This window comes from Epinephelus fuscoguttatus, linkage group LG15 (assembly GCF_011397635.1).
Source record: "Epinephelus fuscoguttatus linkage group LG15, E.fuscoguttatus.final_Chr_v1".
Lineage (NCBI taxonomy): Eukaryota > Metazoa > Chordata > Actinopteri > Perciformes > Serranidae > Epinephelus > Epinephelus fuscoguttatus.
The window spans coordinates 24,209,671-24,229,915 of NC_064766.1; the positions used below are offsets into that span (position 1 = coordinate 24,209,671).

Here is a 20,245-nt window from a genome sequence, read left to right on the forward strand (position 1 = left end):
TTCACCTCATGTTACCAGTAGTGACAAGGACACTAGCAGAACACAAAACTAGAGAAGAATCAGTGAGGAAGGAGAGAGCAACTGTCTGTGGCCACCACATGTAAAACCATTCCCTTTTGGGGGTTTTCTTGCTTTTGCCTCTCCATTGCACCTGTTATCACTTCCATTTGCATCGAAGCAGCTGAAACTGATTAACAATCACTTGTGCTTCCTAAATGGACACATTGATATCCCTGAAGTTTAACTGACCTGGTGTTAGACTGTGACCATTAAGTGTTCCCTTCATTTGTTAGAGCAGTGTATTCTATATCCTTTGATTACTGTTCTTATTCTCACTCTTTCTCTCTCTTCAATATCTTTGTTCTGTGCGTGTAAAACTGTTAGATTGTTGTTATGTAAAAATGTCTCATAATCTCGTGGGACGGGCCAGAAATGGCAGGGAACTAAAATAAAAATGAAATGAATAAATGATTATTCATGCACTGATGTATGAGTTGCATAGCTGGTTAAAGTGGAGCTAATTTAGACAATTTTATGTAGGCCCACTAGCAGTGTCGGGGAGTAGTAAACTACATGTGAATATGAAATTAGAAGTTTAATTACATTTTGCAGTAGCTACATTGCAGTGATTCGAGTAGTTAAATTTATTTTTTGACACTTTTCTGTAGTTAACTTCTGAGACTGCATCTGCGATAGCCGTGGCCCGAGGCATTATGTTTTCAGGTTGTCTGTTTGCTACTCTTGTGACCACAATATCTCAAGAACACACTGGGTCAGAGATACATTACAGTGTGCTAGAAAAGATAAGGTTTGCTTTACAAGGACCTGCAGTATATGGCAACCTTTAATTACATATCTGTTTGAACAGCTGTGAGGCTGTGGTACTGCTGGTGCCGTGTGTGCACACAAACACACACTTTGTCTGTTATTGTGATTTTATTTATTTATCCAATGTTTTTTCTTTTATTTAATATGGGGGCACATTATTATTACATAATGGATTTTATCTGACTGTTTGTTCCCAGGGGTGACTTTCTTGTATACTTGTTTTCTTAAATGTGAAACTGATAAATAAAGTGGGGGAAAAAATAAATGTGGTGTCGTAGAAAGTCAATATCTCTTGCTGAAATAAAGTTAAAGAGAGGTAGAAAATAGGGTAACTAGCAACAAAGTTGTCATATATAAATGTAGTGGAGTAGAAAGTAAATATTTCTGGCTGAAATAAAGTAAAGTAGAGGTATAAAATAGGCTAACTAGCAACAAAGTTGTCAGATATAAATGAAGTAGAGTAAAAAGTAAATATTTATTGCTGAAATAAAGTAAAGTAGAGGTAAAAAATAGGCTAATTAGCAACAAAATTGTCAAATGTAAATGTAATGAAGATAAAAGTAAATATTTCTTGCCAAAATAAAATTAAATAGAGGTACAAAATAGGTTTATTGGCAACAAAGTTGTCAAATATAAATGTAGTGGGGTAGAAAGTAAATATTTCTGGCTGAAATAATGTGAAATAGAGGTAGAAAATAGGGTAACTAGCAACAAAGTTGTCAAATCTAAATGTAGTGGAGTAAAAAGTAAATATTAATTGCTGAAATAAAGTAAAGTAGAGATAAAAAAAAAAATAGGTGTATTAGCATAAAAGTTGTCATATGTAAATGTAGTGGAGAAGAAAGTAAATATTTCTTGCTGAAATATAGTGAAGTAAAGGTATAAAATAGGTTTACTGGCAACAAAGTTGTCAAATATAAATGTAGTGGGGTAGAAAGTAAATATTTCTGGCTGAAAAAATGTAAAATAGAGGTAGAAAACAGGGTAACTAGCAACAAAGTTGTCAAATATAAATGTCACGAAGTTAAAAGTAAATATTTCCTGCCAAAATAAAATTAAATAGAGGTATAAAATAGGTTTATTGGCAACAAAGTTGTCAAATATAAATGTAGTGGGGTAGAAAGTAAATATTTCTGGCTGAAAAAAATGTGAAATAGAGGTAGAAAATAGGGTAACTAGCAACAAAGTTGTCAAATATAAATGTAGTGGGGTAAAAAGTAGATATTTACTGCTGAAATAAAGTAAAGTAGAGGTAAAACATAGGCTTATTAGCATAAAAGTTGTCATATGTAAATGTAGTGGAGTAGAAAGCAAATATTTCTTGCAAAAATATATTTCGAGTGGAAGAATAAAGCAGTATAAAATGGAAAGTACAAGCAGGCTACCTCAAACGTTATAATAATAGGAATCCCACTGTTTCAGCTGGTTACCAAGGCAACGCGCGTACATGACAGCAGACCTGCGGTTTACTGCGCATGTCCGCTGAGTGGAACTATATTTGAGGAACTGTTTCTATGGAGCATTAAAGCGGTCGCTCCTGTGACGTTTAGCACAGATTAGCTGTTAAAGTTAACGAGTTGATAATCAATCTAATGACAGACAGTATCTGTAGTACAGTCAGACGGTCACCACGCCCACACTGTGTGTATATGACTGTTACGTAAGCCTCGACGCACACGGACACAAGACAAGGAAACTTCAGTGTGTCTTCACCTGAGAGCTGCAGCCGTTCACCTCGTCCAGTGCACCCGTAAGGTAACTAAACCCTGCTGTTTTTATCAGTTGTGTGATTTTACTCCATGTTTCCTGTCAGACGTGTTGGTGTTACGTTAATGGCGTCGCTGGAATCCTTATTTGACCTTTCATTTTTGAGGCGTCCTTGCTCTCAGCCGCTGGTTTCGCAGCCTCTTTTCTGCTGTTTGGCGAATTTATTCATCAGTTGTTTGATTGAGGGCAAGAAAGCACACACATGCAGAGTGTTTTGCATTTATATCTATTATATAGCAGCATTTTCTGTTGCTTTTTTCCCCTAAATGGAGCTAACTCCTCCCTGTTTCCTACCTCGAACAAAATAATCAGACTGAGGCCAAAGTCAAGTAGAACTTTCAAAGTTAGTTGAAAGCAGAAAGGGACTGTTCGTTATTTATGAGGGGTGGTGCAAACAGGGGAAAGCAGGTCAAATAATTTCTTTTTTTCTGTTTTTTTTTTTTTTTTTTGCTCATTTTGGGAGGGGCATTCAAATTCAACTGGTTGTGTTATGTGAGGAAAAAAGGGAGTGCTGCACTAGGTCAAGGGTGTTTTCACATATAGTCTTTTTAAATAAACAGTTCTCTAAAAGTGCACCAAAAAGTGGACCGACAGAAAATTGAAAGAGGACTCAGTTCTCTCTCTGGTCCACTTAAGTCCTCTTTCTGTACACACAATAGTCTGTATAAACAATATATATTAACATAGTTTTGTTTTTACTTTGATGTTGCACTGCAGTGCGGTTTTAAAGGGATAGTGCACCCAAAAATGAAAATTCAGCCATTATCTACTCACCCATATGCTGATGGAGACCCTGGTGAAGTTTTAGAGTCCTCACATCCCTTGCGATCGGCGGGGGGAGCGGCTAGCACACCTAATGGCAGACGGCGCCCCAGACTAACGTCCAAGAACACAAAATTGAATCCACATAGTATCTCCATACTGCTCATCCATAGTGATCCAAGTGTGCAGCAGCTGCCACATAAAAAGTTGTTTCGAAAAACGTCATATGAACTCTGTTTTTAGCCTCACTGTAGCCTGTAGCTCTGACTGCTTCTCTGTGCTCCGCGTTCACGTGTGCACGCTTGCGCGTGACCAGCGAAAGCATGAGCTTTGCTCACCCATGTTTACATCACGTGACATGTGCACCGCAGGGAGAGACAGCAGTAACAACAGTAGCTAAAAGATAATTTGCACTACGGTCTTTTAGCAAACTACAGCCCAACATGTCTGAAGACTTTGAAATTGAGGAGGAACAGCATTTCTTTGTTGAGCCGTATTTCTTTGAGCCCGAGTATACGGACGGAACTCAGGCTACTGGACGAAGCAGCCGCCGCAGCTCATGAGCCTAACCCTCAGCCAGCCGCAGAATACCGGAGTCGAGCACTGGAAACCTGGTGGTGTAGTTGTTTCAAATGCAAAGCAATGCCAACGGGTGAGGAAAGTCTTTGCTGCTCAGACTGGGAATTGCCGATGCCTGCACTTGAGAATCTGGACATCAGTACTGACGAGAGTGTTGCTCTTCAGAGACCGTGCAATCACCAATCACCCTGAGTGCGCACACACATGAACGCGGAGCACAGAGAAGCAGTCAGAGCTACAGGCTACAGTGAGGCTAAAAACAGAGTTCATATGATGTTTTTCAAAACAACTTTTTATGTCGCGGCTGCTGCACACTTGGATCACTATGGATGAGCAGTATGGAGATACTTTGTGGATTCATTTTTGTGTTCTTGGACGTTAGTCTGGGGCGCCGTCTGCCATTAGGTGTTCTAGCCGTTCCCCCCGCCGATCTCCACAAGGGATGTGAGGACTCTAAAATTTGACCAGGGACTCCGTCGGCATATGGGTGAGTAGAAAATGGCTGAATTCTCATTTTTGGGTGCACTATCCCTTTAAGTCCCTCGCTTTCAGATGAACCTACATTTGGAAGAAAACCTTAGTGTTTCTGTGCTGTTGACTGTTGCCGTTTAATGTGTCCTACAGTCCACATCTTTTGTCGACCAAACTACTCCTTACCCTGCGGCCTTACAAGCGTTACAGGCCCACCTTGATTTGTCTTTTTTTTGAAGCGTCCCAGTGCAATAGCATGTGATCTAGAGGGCTAAACACAATGGCAAAGAGCAAAGCGAACTTGGAGCGCTTTGTGCTCACAAGACACAGGCTAAGTGAACCACACTGCAGACTTGAAGGGAGCCGATGCGGTTCGCTTCAGAGGGGTCTGGGTTCTCTTCACATATGCAAAAAAAATGCTGAGTCACTGCTCTGAGTCCGTTTCAAGGGCTGAAAAGGACCAGTCAGAGTGCCTCAGATGCATATTGGGACTGCCTGCCTGTACTACTGATTTTTTCACTGAGGGAGCTGGCCAGTTTTGTTATCTTTATGTGGTTGTATTTTTTATATATTTTACTGCAGATGCCGGGCTGGTTTGAAAGGCATGTTTAAAATTACAAATTACTGACAGTCTTTGGATACATAATGTGCGACAAAGGAAAAAAAAACAATTGTTTCCTCCTACAGTTGCTTTCTGTTTTCTGGTATTTGGGATCAAATTTACTTTGTACTATGTGCTTTCTATGGCTGTTTTCCTTCAGAAGTTTAATCTTTTTCTCCTTTGATCAAAATGGCTTTATTGTCTTCTGTTCTTCTGCCATTTTTTGTATTAACTATAAGCCAACTTTGTGAGACGATAACAGGCGTCACAAGCGTGAGTCCAAGCAAACAAACAATCTCCATGGAAACTTTTACCACTGTGAAATCTCTTTAAATGCAGTCAATGAGTGAACCTTTTTCCTATGTAAGGGATTCTGTGCCACTATGCAAGTCCCTCAGCTAAGGAGAAAATGAAGCCTTAAGTGTCATGCTTAAGGAGAAAAGCCCCTGTGTATGTTTCTGATCTAATTCATATCCACAAACCCTCCCGTACCCTTAGATCCTCCAGCTCACATCACCATCTGCCCAGTTGACTGCCATGGGCTCTAGAGCCTTCAGCTGTTCTGCCCCCCGCCTCTGGAACGCTCTCCCCCACGGCATTCACAATATTGACTTCCTTCCATTTTCAAATCCTGTCTAAAAACACCTTTTCAAGCTGGTATATTCAGATTCACATTTAATGGTGACCTGCACTGATGATGACTTTATGATGATGATTATATACCTAATATTTATAATTATGAATTTTGTCTCGTCCTGAATTGTTTGACTAAATGATCTATGGACACATTGCTGCTGTGTCTGGTAAGGTGTCCTTGAGTCCTCTGAAAGGTGCCTATTCTAATACGGCTGTTTTATTTTTACTCTGTTTAGTTTGCCAGGATGGTTGTGCTTTCCAAAGAGTATGGATATGTGGTGCTGACTGGCGTTGCCAGTATCATAATGGTCGGACATCTGGCCTATAAAGTTGGCAAAGCCCGCAAGCAGTACAATGTCCAGGTAAGCAGAGGCATTGCTGTTTAAATATATAACGTTGATAAGATGAACATGTCTTGTTTAAGTTATCCCTTAGTGACACTGGGTGGATTTTTGTGACTGCACAATTAAAAAGAAAGTGAGTTACATATGTATAATCTTGAGTAAATTACTTGAGTTATGGAGAAGGGGTAGGACAACATAAGCTCTTCCAACTCCTTTTTAGACATGTAAATATTTAATGATTTATGAGAATATGAATGTTGAGTATGCTTCAGGATTACTGTTCGTTGTTATTCTTGTTTTGTATTTTGACATCAAATTAAATAAACCAAATCAAAACAGAAAAAAATAGCAGAATAAACTCTTCCTTCTCATTCATACCGTTTAAAAACCTGCACCCACCCATTCAAACAGCACCACTCCACGCCTTGTTTGAATGGTTTCATGCCTGGGCGGTGCCGTCTGTGGCTCATGCACTTCAGAATTGCTTGTACAAACAAACTTGTCTTGCCTTGCAGTATCCTCAGATGTACAGCGACGACCCGGAAACTGGGACCATTTTCAACTGTATCCAGCGTGCACACCAAAACACGTACGTTTGAGCTGAACTATGAGCAGCACAACTTCACTTAGCACACACTGCTGCACTGATATTGTGCCATGCTCTCATGACTCATAGTAACAATGAGAAAAGAGGTGAAAGTTAACATGCTGTTATCACCTCTCAACAGCCTGGAGATCTACCCCGCCTTTCTCTTCTGCCTCACAATTGGTGGTGTGCAGTGTCCTGTAAGTTTGTTTCTGCATATAGCACCAACATACATGCACATAAAATCTGAGTAATACTATTTTCATTTCCTTATAAAATCCTGTCATGAATGAGTGTGTTACCTTTCTTGTTTGTCTGGTTACCACAGCGTGCTGCCAGCGGACTTGGAGTTATATGGATCATAAGCAGAGAAGTGTACGCCCATGGATACTCCACAGGAGGTAAGAAAATGTTGGGCCGTCCACCTGCTTTTGTAACATAACACAAGGTGCACAGATGCAATTATTATTATTATTATTATTATTAATACAATTCATCCAAACCAGATCCTAAAAAAAGAATGCGGGGAGCATTTGGCAACTTCGCTTTGCTTGGGTTGATGCTGACCACCGTCAACTACGGCCGCCACCTGCTCGGCTGGACGGGACCACAGTTCGGCCCCTTCCGTCACCTAGACTGTTGCCAGTGAGGACGAAGTCTTCAGGATCTCACTCAGTCATTTACCTTATCATCAGAGCCATTCTATATAACCCATATACCTTACAACATGTGTGCTAACCTCTGACCAGTTTAACGTTTAAAGTCAGGTGAAGATCTTGTTCTGAAGTGACTCGACTGGTTCTCCAGGAAGGGAAATTCTTTATGCATGATGCTGCATGGGGCGTATTCACTAGTTGGCACTCCCACAGCATGCAAGATCTGACAGTTTGTCTTGATAGGATGTTCAACTCCACCCTGATTTAGAAATTTTAACGAAGTTGGCCCCATGACATGAATTATCTTTCATATTTTTGCAACTGACAAATGAAGATGTAATAAAATGGGACGTTTAAGATTAATTGACTTTGTGACAGATGTTTGTATCAGCTTGTCTGAAAAAGTTAGATTTTGCACTCCTTTGATTATCTTTTTTATTTTAATTTTTTTTTTTTTTTTGGACGTTGTTTCTCATACTGAAAACAGGGTTTTGACTGGTCACACTGATGATATTAAATGTTATACATTGGTTATAAATAATCTTGTGCCCTTTTCATTCAGAGTTGAATGGGTATTGATTGAATGTGGGCTTGGTTAACACTAGTGTGTTTAAGGGAGCGGCTTTCTTTTTAAGCTGAGATACTGTTCAAAGTTCACGTTAATTGTGTAGGCAGGTGGATTTATATCTCTGCAGAGCAGTTGGCCTCAAAGCCAGCTATTAAGAAAACGCCTGTCACACAGGTTACAATGACACAGCATTAAAGCTTAAAGGGACAGTTCACCCTGAAATCAAAAACACAGATTTATCCTCTTACCTGTAGTGCTATTTATCAGGCTAGATTGTTTTGGTGTGAGTTGCTGAGTGTTGAAGATATCAGCCATAACACTGTGTGCCTTTCTCCAGTATAATGGAACTAGATGGCACTCAGCTTGTGGTGCTCAAAGTGCCAAGAAATCCATTTGAAAAACTCAACATCAATGTCTCTTTCCAGAAATCATGACCTGGTTACTCAAGATAATCCACAGACCTTGTTGTGAGCAGTTTCATGTAGGAACTATTTTCTTTCTACTGTGCTACACCCACCAACCATATCACTGCACAGAAGGAAGCATGCATCTACTCAAGGGCTAGAGGCATGTGCTCATGACAGCACAAGATGTAAACATTAATGACGTCCTGCTCGCAAAATGGATCATTTAACAGGCCTACAGGGCACAGACCCAGAGGCCCCCCTGACCTTCACCTGCAAAATGTCATGAGAGGTATGAAATAAATACAAAAGGGTAAAAACAACCAAGAGATAAAAACTGACTACAAAGAGACACAAAACAACCCGAAGAAGACAGAAAAGAACTTTAAAGAGATACTAAATGATGACAAAGAGACCCAAAATGACAACAAAGATACATAAAAAAAACTATGTGAGACACAAAATGACGACAAAGAGACACAAAATGATGACAAAGAGGCACAAAATGACGACAAAGAGGCACAAAATGATGACAGAGACACAAAATGACAACAAAGAGGCACAAAATGATGACAGAGACACAAAATGATGACAAAGAGGACAAAATGATGACAGACACAAAATGACGACAAAGAGGCACAAAATGATGACAAAGGCACAAAATGACGACAGAGAGGCACAAAATGACGACAAAGAGGCACAAAATGATGACAAAGAGGCACAAAATGACGACAAAGAGGCACTAAATGACAGAGGCACAAAGTAACTGCAAAGAGACACAAAAGGACTACAAAGAGGCATAAAATGACTACAAAGATACATAAGACAACCATATAAGACACAAAATGACCCCTAAGTGACACAAAATGACTTTAAAGAGATACCAAATGATGACAAAGAGGCACAAAATGACTACAAAGATACATAAAACAACCATATAAGGCACAAAATGACCCCAAAGTGACACAAAACGAATACCAAGAGACACAAAATGATTTCAAAGATGCATAATGACTACAAGGAGACACAAAATGACTACATACAAAATTTCTACACATACATGCAAAACACCAAAAAACAATTTAGGTGGTGTTTGTCTTTAATGGCCTCTTCCTCAGCTGAGCTGTATCATTAGCCAGCTCAGTGATGCTAGGTGAACTAGCAGAAGATGCTTCCCTCTGTGCGGCGATACAATTGGGGGGTGTAGTTCAGAAGAAAGAAAGTAGTTCCTACATGAAACAGCTCACAACAAGGTCTGTGGATTATCTTGAGTAACCAGGTCATGATTTATGGAAAGAGACATTGATGTTAAGTGTTTTAAACATATTCTTTTGGTGCTCTGAGCACCACAAGATGAGTGCCATCTAGTTCCATTGATAGATTTTTAATAATAACTAGATATCACACACCAAGATGGCGCCTATTGCTGGAGTTGCTCACCTGGGCCATACACCAAAAAAGTTTTCTCGCTTCCGGGGTAACTTCCTCAGTATGCAGCCGACTGAATACAGTAGTGTTTCTCTCACTGAGTCCTGGCTCAGCTAGTAGACTTAACATTGGGATGTCATGGATTTTAAATTGCTTTTCTCAGCTTGAGGGAAGTTTTACATATATAACCCCTTAATGTATTAAAAATCCAGAGTAGAAAGATTAAAAAATGTCCTTGTTTGAAGTCTGGGGTGTCCTGTCAGCAGTTTTACAGACTGTTTTACAATGGTGGTCCATAGGGAAAATTATTTTTGGGCTGCAATACCGTGAGTGGCCACTGGGAAAAATTGCTGCAAGGCTGAGCAGCTTTACTGGGGTCCTGGTTCCATTATATTTAAGAGAAGGCAGATATTGCCACAGCCGATATCTCCAACACTTGGCACCTCACAGCCAAACCAGTATAGACTGATTAATAGCACTACAGCTAAAACATGTATTTTTCATTTTGGGGTGAACTGTCCCTTTAAGAACTCACCCACATATCATAGCTGTAAAATCCTCCAGCATACCCTCTAAGCATGTTTAACGGACATAATTTTGGTTTCTGTTTTTATTATCAAACAGGAAATCTCAATATCAATACATTTTTACAGTCCACATTTCAATGGCATATTATCATACGTCACTGTTGGCACTTAACAGCAAAGTAACTCAGAACACACTAATTTAAAAACTGTAATACAACAGCTTAGTTCCAGCACGTTTGCATGATACTCCAGCTAATACAGATACAGATATCAGCGATCTAAACTCTGTGCCTCTTCTCGTTGTCTCCACTTAAAGCATCTGAACAAACACCTTGTGCAGAAACAAATACATTCTTTATAAATAGGCATTTTACAACACATTTAACAATAATAGTGTGTTTTACAATTTGCTCATGTTAGTGTTTATTTAGTGTAGCTAGGTCTCTTCTCAGTGTCACTGGAAACAGAATAACCAAATTTTTATATACCAGCATCAGACCATATTGACAAAAGATTCATAATAGGTGTAATTACACATTAAAAGGCAACGACACTAAATATTTTCCACATGTAATTTGGGGTAACTTAATGATAAATTAGTGTGAGTGGCTTCTACTGTAAGATTACTGCTGTGTCTGATTTTCCACAGATATGGCTGTTGAATTGTAAAATCCCTTCTTCTGATTTTTGTGTTGATTTTCTGCAAGACCTCAGCTTTAAGACAACATGTGCCACCTGGCAATTTGAAAGTGCACTTCACTTACATTTGGTCACCAAAGGGGTCATAATTTATATTCCTTAATCATTTTAGGCATAGTGGCAACTTTCCCACGTGTCTCTTGCTCTCTTATTTCTCGCTGGTTAACCTGAGGTTGTCTTATTTATACAGGAGGATTAATGCAACCTTGATCCACATTACCTCAGATGTCCCCTAGGGGGCACTGCGACCTTTCATGCCACATTAAAGTGCTGTGCATATATGGGGAGTCAGTCAGGGCTGCAGAGGCACTGTAACTCAAACATATAGTTTCCACTAGACTGGAGCTCTTCAGAAATTTAAAGGGAATGTGGAAAAAAGTGCTTCTGAAACCTCCCATTTGAAAGACTTTATGGATCCTTCTCATGGATCCACTGATAAATATTTTCTTTTTAATCACCGATCCAAAACTGGTCTGCAGAGATGCAGCTGATTCCAGTCAAAGGCTCTTCTCAGGTCCACGCTGGTCTTCCTTTGGTGTCTCCGTCTGATCTCTGAGTAGTGGAAGTGACTGATGGGATACTCCCTCAGTAGGTGTATCTGGAGAGAGGCGTGTCCTCCATCAGATCGTCCTGGAGAAGACGATTGAAACAAGATATTGCTCTTGTTAGAATGACTTTACAAAGGTGAGGACATTTTTTTTGTTTATACATCTTGGTCCGTTGCACGTACCCCTTGGAAAAGCACTGACCATACTAAAACGCAGGATTTGATCGCTTCTGTTTGGCAGGTTATTTTTGTGACAGTGATTTAAGACTGAGGGACGGAAGAGCAGGAAAGTTATGTCCCAAAATTTTCTCCATTCATGTTTGATATTTTAAAGTTCACAGTGGATTTTCAAAGCATTAACAGTGAGGTGTCTCTAGGTGATTTAGGGTTGAAATTTATGACACAGCAATTTAGTATTACACTACCATAATACTGTAGGACAACAAAGAGAGAGATGGTAATGGTTCTCTATGTGACATTAAGAGCAATAATATAGCAGAAAACCACTATTTGCTGTAAAGATAAAGTGGAGATATGGTTAACACCATTAGCTCTGTCAGCACTGTTGCAGTTGCTAAGTGATGTTTATGGCGTTCACTTGCAGATGCGACACCCTTCAAACACGATATTGCATCAGCAAGTTAGAAATGAATGTGGCCAAGACCAAAGAATTTTTTATTTGCATGAAACAAGATCTGAAAACAGAGCCGGTTTCACTCGATGGCCAACGTGTTGAAACTGTGGAAAGTTTTAAATACCTAGGTATCGTTCTGGACTCCCACGTGAGCTTCTCTGGAAATACTGAGTATATTTTCAAGAAATGCTCCCAGCGACTTCATCTTCTTAGGAAACTCTGTAGACTTGGTGTTAGTCAGGAGATCTTAGAATTAGTGTATCAAACTATAGTTAAGAGTGTTTTAACTTTTTACCTTCCTGTCTGGTACGGTCACCTTAACTATACATCCAAGAATAAACTGTCTAGGATTGTGACACAAATAAAACAGTTGGCAGGCCACAAAAGGCCCTGACCCAACTCTTCACAGAAAGGACGAGGTAGAAAGCGAGACGAGTCTTGGGAGATAGCTCTCTTCAGCCAGTTTGAGCTCTTGAGCTCCAGGAGGCGCTCTAGAGTCCCTCTAGCAACTAAAAAAGTATTTCAAAAGGCCTTCATCCTGAGTGCCATCAAGATCCACCCTTGGTTCTATTCAGGCACTGTTAGCTGCTAGCTGCTAGCTGCTCAATCGGCCAACACCACGCTGAGAACTGTGTCCAGATGACTCATGCGCCCTGAATTTGAAAAAGATCCAGAAATGGTGTTGCAGAGGTCAAAATATCCTGACTTTTAATTCATAGTATGGGCCAAGCTCCAAAACCACTGGATCCTACATTACCCATAATACAACTGGATAGTGTCATTCTTTAGACCCTCCTTGCCTAGTAAACAAATGTTTCAAATGCTACACCCCCAGTTTATGACAAACACAGGCTTTCTGTTAAAAATCTGAAACCTAAAGCCCAAGCTGACGTAATGATGATGACATCATCAGGGCATCTGAGCCTAGCGGCTTTTTGTAATTGTTTTCGACTACTGTGAAACATTTCGCTTGCTGCTTTGCTTTGCTAAGCTTCTTGTGATTTCCGCTTTATGTGCCTGTGTTTTTAAGAAGTTTGACTCAAAACAGAAAAGCACCTGACGCCATTAACGTTTTTCCCCATTGCCCAGTTCTTAGGAATTGAGAGTTCTGCTTTCTGGAGTGGCAGTGACAACAGACTAGTGGTGGTTGATGCAGGATATTTGGAGCTATATGTCTTCACCAATCGTAACAGAAAACAGCAATGCAGGGTAATAAGCATGTTAGCAAAAAGCTAGTCAGTTGCTTAATGTAAAACCTTAACTTTAGAAAGTAATTGAGGCTACAGTTTGTTTAGACATGTCTTACCATTGGTAGATCCTGCAGCCGATGGAACTCTGGGTGGTTTGTCCGCTGGCGGAACTTGAGGAAGAGGACGACGAAGACGATAGCAGTGGTGACGATGAACACTGACAGCAGGCCAGCCAGCAGGGGGTCTAGAGGTGAGCTTGAGCGGTAGCGGGGCCCCTTGAGGTCTAAATGACACAAACAAGCCCATCCATTACCAAACAGCGGACACATTTCTAAAATAGACTGAGAAAATAAAGCCAAAGTAGGAGGCTTGAAACAAAAACTCATCACCTTCATCTCCAACATTAAGCTCAGGCGGGACCTCGTGGTGTGTCGGCTCAGCAGGACCCCGGCCTGGAGCTGAGGTCAGAGGGAGTCCTGTTGCTGTCGGCTGCATGGTGGCTGTGGTCAGTGATTCAGACTGTGGCTGGATGGTGGAAGCGTGGGCTGCGGAGCTCGTATCCCGCTCTGTGTGGGCTGGCTGAGATGAAAAGGTGGCGAGGGCATCTGTGGTCAGAGTGGCTCTGCCTCCAGTGGTGGAGATTTGCTGCGGAGGGGTGGTGCTCTCGACTGTCGGCACAGATGAAAGGCTGGGATGTGAAGGCAGCGCTGTATCAATTCAAAACAGCACAGAGAATTCCTCGCATCAGCTAAAGGAAACTTTACACCAACCTGCTCATGAAAACTGACTCACTCCCACTGACATTAAAGCTGCTATACATGTTTTTGTTGTCAGGTCCAACCTGTCCTGCACAACAATGCCAAGAAACCCTGTTAGAAGCAGAGCCAGCGTAAAGTTAATGACCTGTTTCACACACTGTATTTTCATGCATCAAATAACAGCATGATAATAGTGGTGGTGGATATCACACCTTGCTTACTACGCATTTGTCCAGTTTGGCAGTGGATATATCACATTAGCATTCAGCAGAGGGGTATGAAAATTTATGAGGACTCCTCACGCCCTGCAAACCCTTTATTCAATGCTCTCCCTGCAGGAGTCTTCAGACTAAAACATCTTGCTGCCACAGTAGCACTTAAAGCAATCCACATCCCAAATACTTTACTGGTTGTATAAACTTTAAAGCTAGGTCTATGCTCGCAATAGCCAAAAATGACATCATGTCTTTAGTGTCGAGCATGAAGGCTCCAAAAGTTGTTGTGGGGCGTGGTTGTTCACTACTGAATTTTTGTAACTTGGCGCCCATTGCACATGCTGCTTATTCCAGTTCAACAGGGAAGACTAGCCGAGTAGGTTGCTATGACTCTTCATTGAGAGACCACAGTGACAGTCAAATGGCTTTAAATTCTCTGAAACAAATAGCCAGCACACTGGGGAGAGAAGAGACTTCTTGCCGCAGGGTGTGGAAGAACAGTATAGATGGCTGCAAAAGCTTAAAACAATCTCATGAAAACAGTGGCGACCCGGGAAACAACAAAGCGATAAAAAACAATTTCAGCTTCAGGGTAAGTGACAGTGATAATTACAGTACACAAATACAATATTTGATGGTATGTCAGTGTTTATTACTTTTGCCAGGCAGCCTACTTTTCCAGTAACATTCTCCAGCTACCACTTGTTGACTTCTTGACTATTCACAGGATACTACTTCTACTGTTTTCACACAAAACTAAACTGTAATACATCAAACTGTGACTTTCTTAACTTGAAAAATTAGGTTTTAAATTGACAAACATCATATGTGTAATTGACCCTTTGCTAAGTCCCACCGTCGGATGCAGACTGGCCAATCATAACGTACCATCGGGCCGGCACAGACCAGGGTCCGACAACAACCCAGCTGTACTCCATTGACTCTAATGCAGTCATTTCAGATTTCCTTCATTTTCAGGCTGGTTTTGTGGATTTGGAGCTAAATGTTGTGCCTGGGGCACGTCGTGTATTAATGATACTCGTTACCTGGAGAGGTTGGAAAAAGATATACGTTTCTCCCCTGTCCCAAAACCAAAATCAAACCCTGAAAAGTGTAGGGTTAGCTAGCTAGCTACTGAAGATATAGCCTGACCGACCCTGCTGTACATGAACCAGCAAGGAAACTTTGCTGATATTCAACCAGCTGTGTGTCATCGCAGTGTGTGCAGATGAACAGTGCTTGACGCGGCATGGGGGAATCAAGCACTGTTCATCTGCACACACTGCAATGCCACACAGCTGGTTGAATATCAGCAAAGTTTCCCTTTATATTCATTGTCTTCTATGGCGATCAGCAGTGATGTGGTGGTTCACTTTTACACTGTGATGTGTAGCCTATAGTTTGGCTTTAGCTTCTAACTATCTTTGTCTTTTTAACCTGTTGTTGCTGCTGAGTCAGTTTGACATCCTGCATATATCCTTCAAACACAGACTGTAGACCCCTCCGTCTGCTTCTCTCTGGAATCACTGTTTTGTTTTTCCAAAAATATAATAAAAATTTCATCAGGGAGTGCAGTTAGTTACACTGTGAGCTCCATCGGACCATCGCAAAGGGGTGGGGCTTAGCGAAAGGACAATTCATGGCACAGTTCAGACAGAATCAAAAAACTATTTGACTCTTTCCATTGACAACAGCTGGACATAGTGTTTCTGAATTAAGGTACCATAATGGACACTGGAAGGAGAGGGACTTTGCCTCCCTATTGCATTATAACTTACAGGAGCTTATATTTTCTCATCAGTCAGTACTTTATTCTTCCCATTTTTATTTTCTCTGTGAAACGACTGAATATACGTGAGGATAAACAAGCTAACTGCCTTTTCCCTCCTTCAACATGAGTATATTCTTACTCCACTTTGAGCACATGTGGCTGTTTACATCATGTTTGACAGCTCATGCTGACAGCTGGGGAGTTCAAGGAATTCAACGCGTGTTCATGGAGGTTTATAAGCTGTGTGATTACAAGTCGGACTACCTTTTTACTGTTTGTGTAGGGGCAGGCAGTGATTGGCGCTCCTGATGTGGGCAAAAGACAATAGCAAAGAATTGTTTATGACACCATATTAGGATTATTGTTGTGTGTATTCTGCATTAGGTCACAAAGTAACTAAGAATAATAACTGACTTTAGCTTTTGAAGTGAGAACCTCAAACAGCAGCTTTACACATTACTCTACAGGGACAGACGGTGTCGACAGCAGCTAAAATGGGGACACGGGTGTGATCTGGTTGACATTACGTCATGTTGTTTGTTATTTCTGAGCCACTCAAAGAGGCAACACGGCATCAGTGGAGAGGGTTATATTTATCTGATCTATAAAAGGGAATCTCTTAAATGAGGTTGCGACACACATTCTCAATCTCAGCGTAGTCATGTGGGGGTCAGGGGACGAATATGTTCCTGGATTGCTGCTGGCAGTAGAGTCTGAAAAGAGATCGTCTGTTTGCAATCAGGCAGCTTTTAGTGTGTGGGGTGTTTTATTTTAAGAATCTGGATGAAGAAAACAGACTGGAGTGTAAAATTATAGATGCACACTTATGGAATTATAGATGAAATGATGACTGTAACTTCTATGTTTCTGAGTTAAAAGCCTGAGCTTTTAAAAAGAGGAATGCATGCAGGTTTGTCTTGGTTACCTGAAGGTGAAGTAAGGGCGACAGGTGCAGTCGTGTTTTGAGATGTGGCCTCTGCAGAGCTTGTGTGTGTTTTATATTCTGCATCTATCCCAGTGTCTGAACGGACTGTCCCTTCAGTCATGGCAATGGTAAAGGTTTCAGTTGAGGTTTCATCCTCGCTTGCAGGATTATGTGTCCGCTGTGAGAACTTGTTCCCAGGATCCTCTGTCAGGTCAGGAGATGCTGAGATTCCAGTGTGACTCTCATCGGCAGCCAGGGTGAAGACAGGAGGCAAAGCACTGCTCTGACCTAGGAAATATAAGAGAAGTTGTAAAAAAGGGCTGATGGATGAATTGTTTCGTCTTTAAGTTTGGGTCTAAAAAAATCCTCAAAGCCTAAAATTCAAAATTCAGATATCTTGTTTTTTGTTCCAACAGTAAATATTCAGTTTACTGTCACAGACTGGGAAAAAAAATTAATCACATGTGATGAGTTGGACATTTTTCCTTAAATGAAGTAGGGTGTGCACATAAGTGTCATTTACACTAGAGATGGTGGGGACACGTCCTCACCACTTCTTGGAATGGCCAACTGTAACCCCATCGCTTTTTAAAAGCAGAATTTTTTTAAACATGTTCTGAAATAGCTTGCACCTGAAAATGTTTAAGGTCCAGATTTAGGAGCATCTGTTTTCAAAAACTGAATGTAATATTCATAACTAATATTTTTATTGGTTTATTATCACCTGAAACTATTGCTGTTTTCCGTTACCCTAGAATGAGACGTTTATATCAACATATGGAATACGACCTCTTCTATGGCGGCCATGTTTTTCTACAGTGGCCCAGAACAGACAAATCAAACACTGACTCTAGATAGGGCTGTTCACATTTTTGCATGTGCCACAATAGGTCTACATGCTCGGCACACTGGAGAGGTTTCAGTTGGTTGCAATGTTGCAATGTCACCACTAGATGCCACTAAACCCTACAAACTAGACCTTTAACAAATGAGAACGCTTTGTGAAACTTTATTTGCACAGTAAGCCAATGTACAATGAAAATATAATGTAAATATAGAGGAAACATTTGTGTGCAACACGCTCTCACACCTAAATGAGGGCCCTAAATAGGTTTGATTTCCACTGACTTCCAAAACGACTTACCTAACTGTTTTAACGATTGCAGTTTAAAAAACATCCTCAACATCATGTAGTTTTTCAGTCCAAAACTACTTGGTTAGGTTAAGACAACAAAACTAGGTAATAAAGTTTAGGAAAAACATCATGGTTTGGCATTAAATAAGTATTTTTGTTACAAACAAAAATTTTGTCACTAGCATGCTACACTATGTTTTTATTGAAATAAGTCAACATTGACAGCGGGATGTGAACACTGGTCTCCTGGGCGAAAGTCCTATGTGTTTGACCCATCCACGACTTCTCCCACCCAGCCTATAAAGGCTTCTTGGATATTTGTACAACATAACAAGGACTGTTGCTTTTTTTTATGCTACATTACATCCATTCCTCCACTGCTCCTGTAATAATTACTACAGCCAATAGTGGGTGCCACCTCAAAATAAACATAAGGATGAGTCATAATGAGGTGCTTGCACAGTCAACCTTTGTGGCTGTTTTTTGTACTGTGCATTGTCAAAAAAAAGAAGTAATGCATAAAAAAATGTGTGCCAATCAGTAACTTCAACAAATTCTTGACACAGTTTCTTCTTGCCCAAGTTTTTGATTGTCTCTCTGTGAACATGACAACTCATATGAGCCATTAAAGTCATGGGGTTATAGATTAATTAAGACCAATGAGGTGTCATTGACAAAAATAGGTGCCAAGTGCACATTTGAAGAGGTAACGCCGACCTTGTCACATATTGATGTTTAGTCATGGACTTTCCACGCCCACATACAATGTGAAAGGTACCCTGGGTGCGTTGGTTGTTGATGTTCTGGGACACCGTGTCAAGTTCTGCCTGTTACATGCATTGTCTTCTTTCAAAATACACTTCTGTTTTCACAGGAAATTTAACATTTACATACAGTCTCTTTCAAAATAAACGCACTACGTCGGTACATCAATGCGCAGTGATTACTTGATCTTACGGGACCTGAACAACCGCTCTCCCAGGTGAAAGTCAGTGTTTGTTGGACCCATCCACGACCCCTCCTTCCCGCCTCAGTTGGACTTTTGCTGTCTTAACTTTCATCCTTGTCCCACCGCATTTCCCCCCGATGCCGCCGGGTGCTATTAAACTATAACGGCAACTGGCTGTGTATCATGCCAGTCTTAAAGGATGCCTTTTTTTGTTGGTTTCTGACACCACAAGTCACTGGTCAAGCATCGGATTTTGACAACTTCGGAGTGAGACCGGGCTCCCTAAACAGAAGACACAGGAGAAGATGAAAGAACATCATGCCTACGTGTGATGAGAAAAGCTGATCTTTAGGAGAATTTATTTTAAAGTGAAATACAGAATACACGGGAGCCTTACTGCATTTTATTCAATGATATTTTATATTACGACTTGTCATCTGCTGCCTGCATTTTGTGTTTTCCTTTTCATAAATAAAGATCAATTTGTGAAGAAAAATTGAAGCTCAAAATTTCCTGGAGGGGGGATCCCCAGAGCCCTGCGTAATATGCCCCCCCCCCCCCATTTTTGAAATGAAAGCTACGCCCCTTGTTTTGCATATATTAAAAGTTCAAATAAATAAATAACTAGGAGAAAGTGATCAAGAGTAGCATGAGCATCCATACAGAGAAAGAAAATATAAATTATGCACTGAGGTGCTGAGCGGACTGTAAGAAGTGAATAAAATAACTGAACATAATGATGATAATAATAATAAAAATGCAACCAACAGTCTGCAGCTCTGCGTGAACTTTCCATAAGATCAATAGGTGCGTCATGTGAGGAATCGATGAGGGCTCCAACTCGCGTCAGCAGGATGTCAAGTCCGTCCACATCAAACACAAAGACACACACACAGACACACACACACACGCGCGTCCGGGGATGACACCTTACCTCTTGTCTGCGATGAGCCGGTAAGCACCACCAACACGCAAAACGCCAAATTCATTTCAAATTTCATCTCCTCCGCGGCCTCCTCCTGCAGATCACAATAAAACACACAGAGCTAAGCGGGCTCTCCACAGCGGCTCTGCTTCTTAGCTCTGAGGTTGTTTCCGTTACGTGATTTGACAGGGCACATCATCAGCGCTAAAAATATCCTGAGGGAGTCGGGCAGAAGAGAAGCAGGGGTGGGGCCGCGCGGCAGGCTGCATGCGGGCGGCGGCGGCGGCAGAATCGGCTGCTGCACGCGCTTTATTCCTAATCTATCTACAAATGTCACTCT

The 20,245-nt window shown here is 41.0% G+C and overlaps 2 protein-coding genes across 4 annotated transcripts; one reads left to right on the forward strand and one right to left on the reverse strand.

Annotated features, from left to right (window-relative positions):
- Positions 1-2,348: 2,348 nt before the first annotated feature.
- mgst3a (microsomal glutathione S-transferase 3a) lies at positions 2,349-7,690 on the forward strand. Its single transcript, XM_049598620.1, has 6 exons — positions 2,349-2,583; positions 5,881-6,006; positions 6,504-6,577; positions 6,717-6,774; positions 6,903-6,975; positions 7,081-7,690. Exons 2-6 carry the CDS (start codon positions 5,890-5,892, stop codon positions 7,221-7,223), a joined length of 465 nt encoding a protein of 154 aa, XP_049454577.1. The 5' UTR covers positions 2,349-2,583; positions 5,881-5,889; the 3' UTR covers positions 7,224-7,690.
- A 2,535-nt stretch (positions 7,691-10,225) lies between these two features.
- LOC125902349 (uncharacterized) lies at positions 10,226-20,103 on the reverse strand. 3 transcript variants are annotated; one of them, XM_049598617.1, is made up of 6 exons: positions 19,915-20,059; positions 18,994-19,262; positions 16,897-17,184; positions 13,617-13,934; positions 13,344-13,510; positions 10,226-11,486 (listed from the first exon to the last, which is right to left on the reverse strand). In XM_049598617.1, the coding sequence occupies exons 3-6, from the start codon at positions 17,015-17,017 to the stop codon at positions 11,442-11,444; spliced, it is 651 nt and encodes a 216-aa protein (XP_049454574.1). In that variant the 5' UTR covers positions 17,018-17,184; positions 18,994-19,262; positions 19,915-20,059; the 3' UTR covers positions 10,226-11,441. The 3 variants fall into 3 exon arrangements, with proteins under 3 accessions (XP_049454574.1, XP_049454572.1, XP_049454571.1); XM_049598615.1 differs by lacking the exon at positions 18,994-19,262 and having other exon boundaries at positions 13,617-13,895; positions 19,915-20,103; XM_049598614.1 differs by lacking the exon at positions 18,994-19,262 and having other exon boundaries at positions 19,915-20,103.
- Between the last annotated feature and the right edge of the window lie 142 nt (positions 20,104-20,245).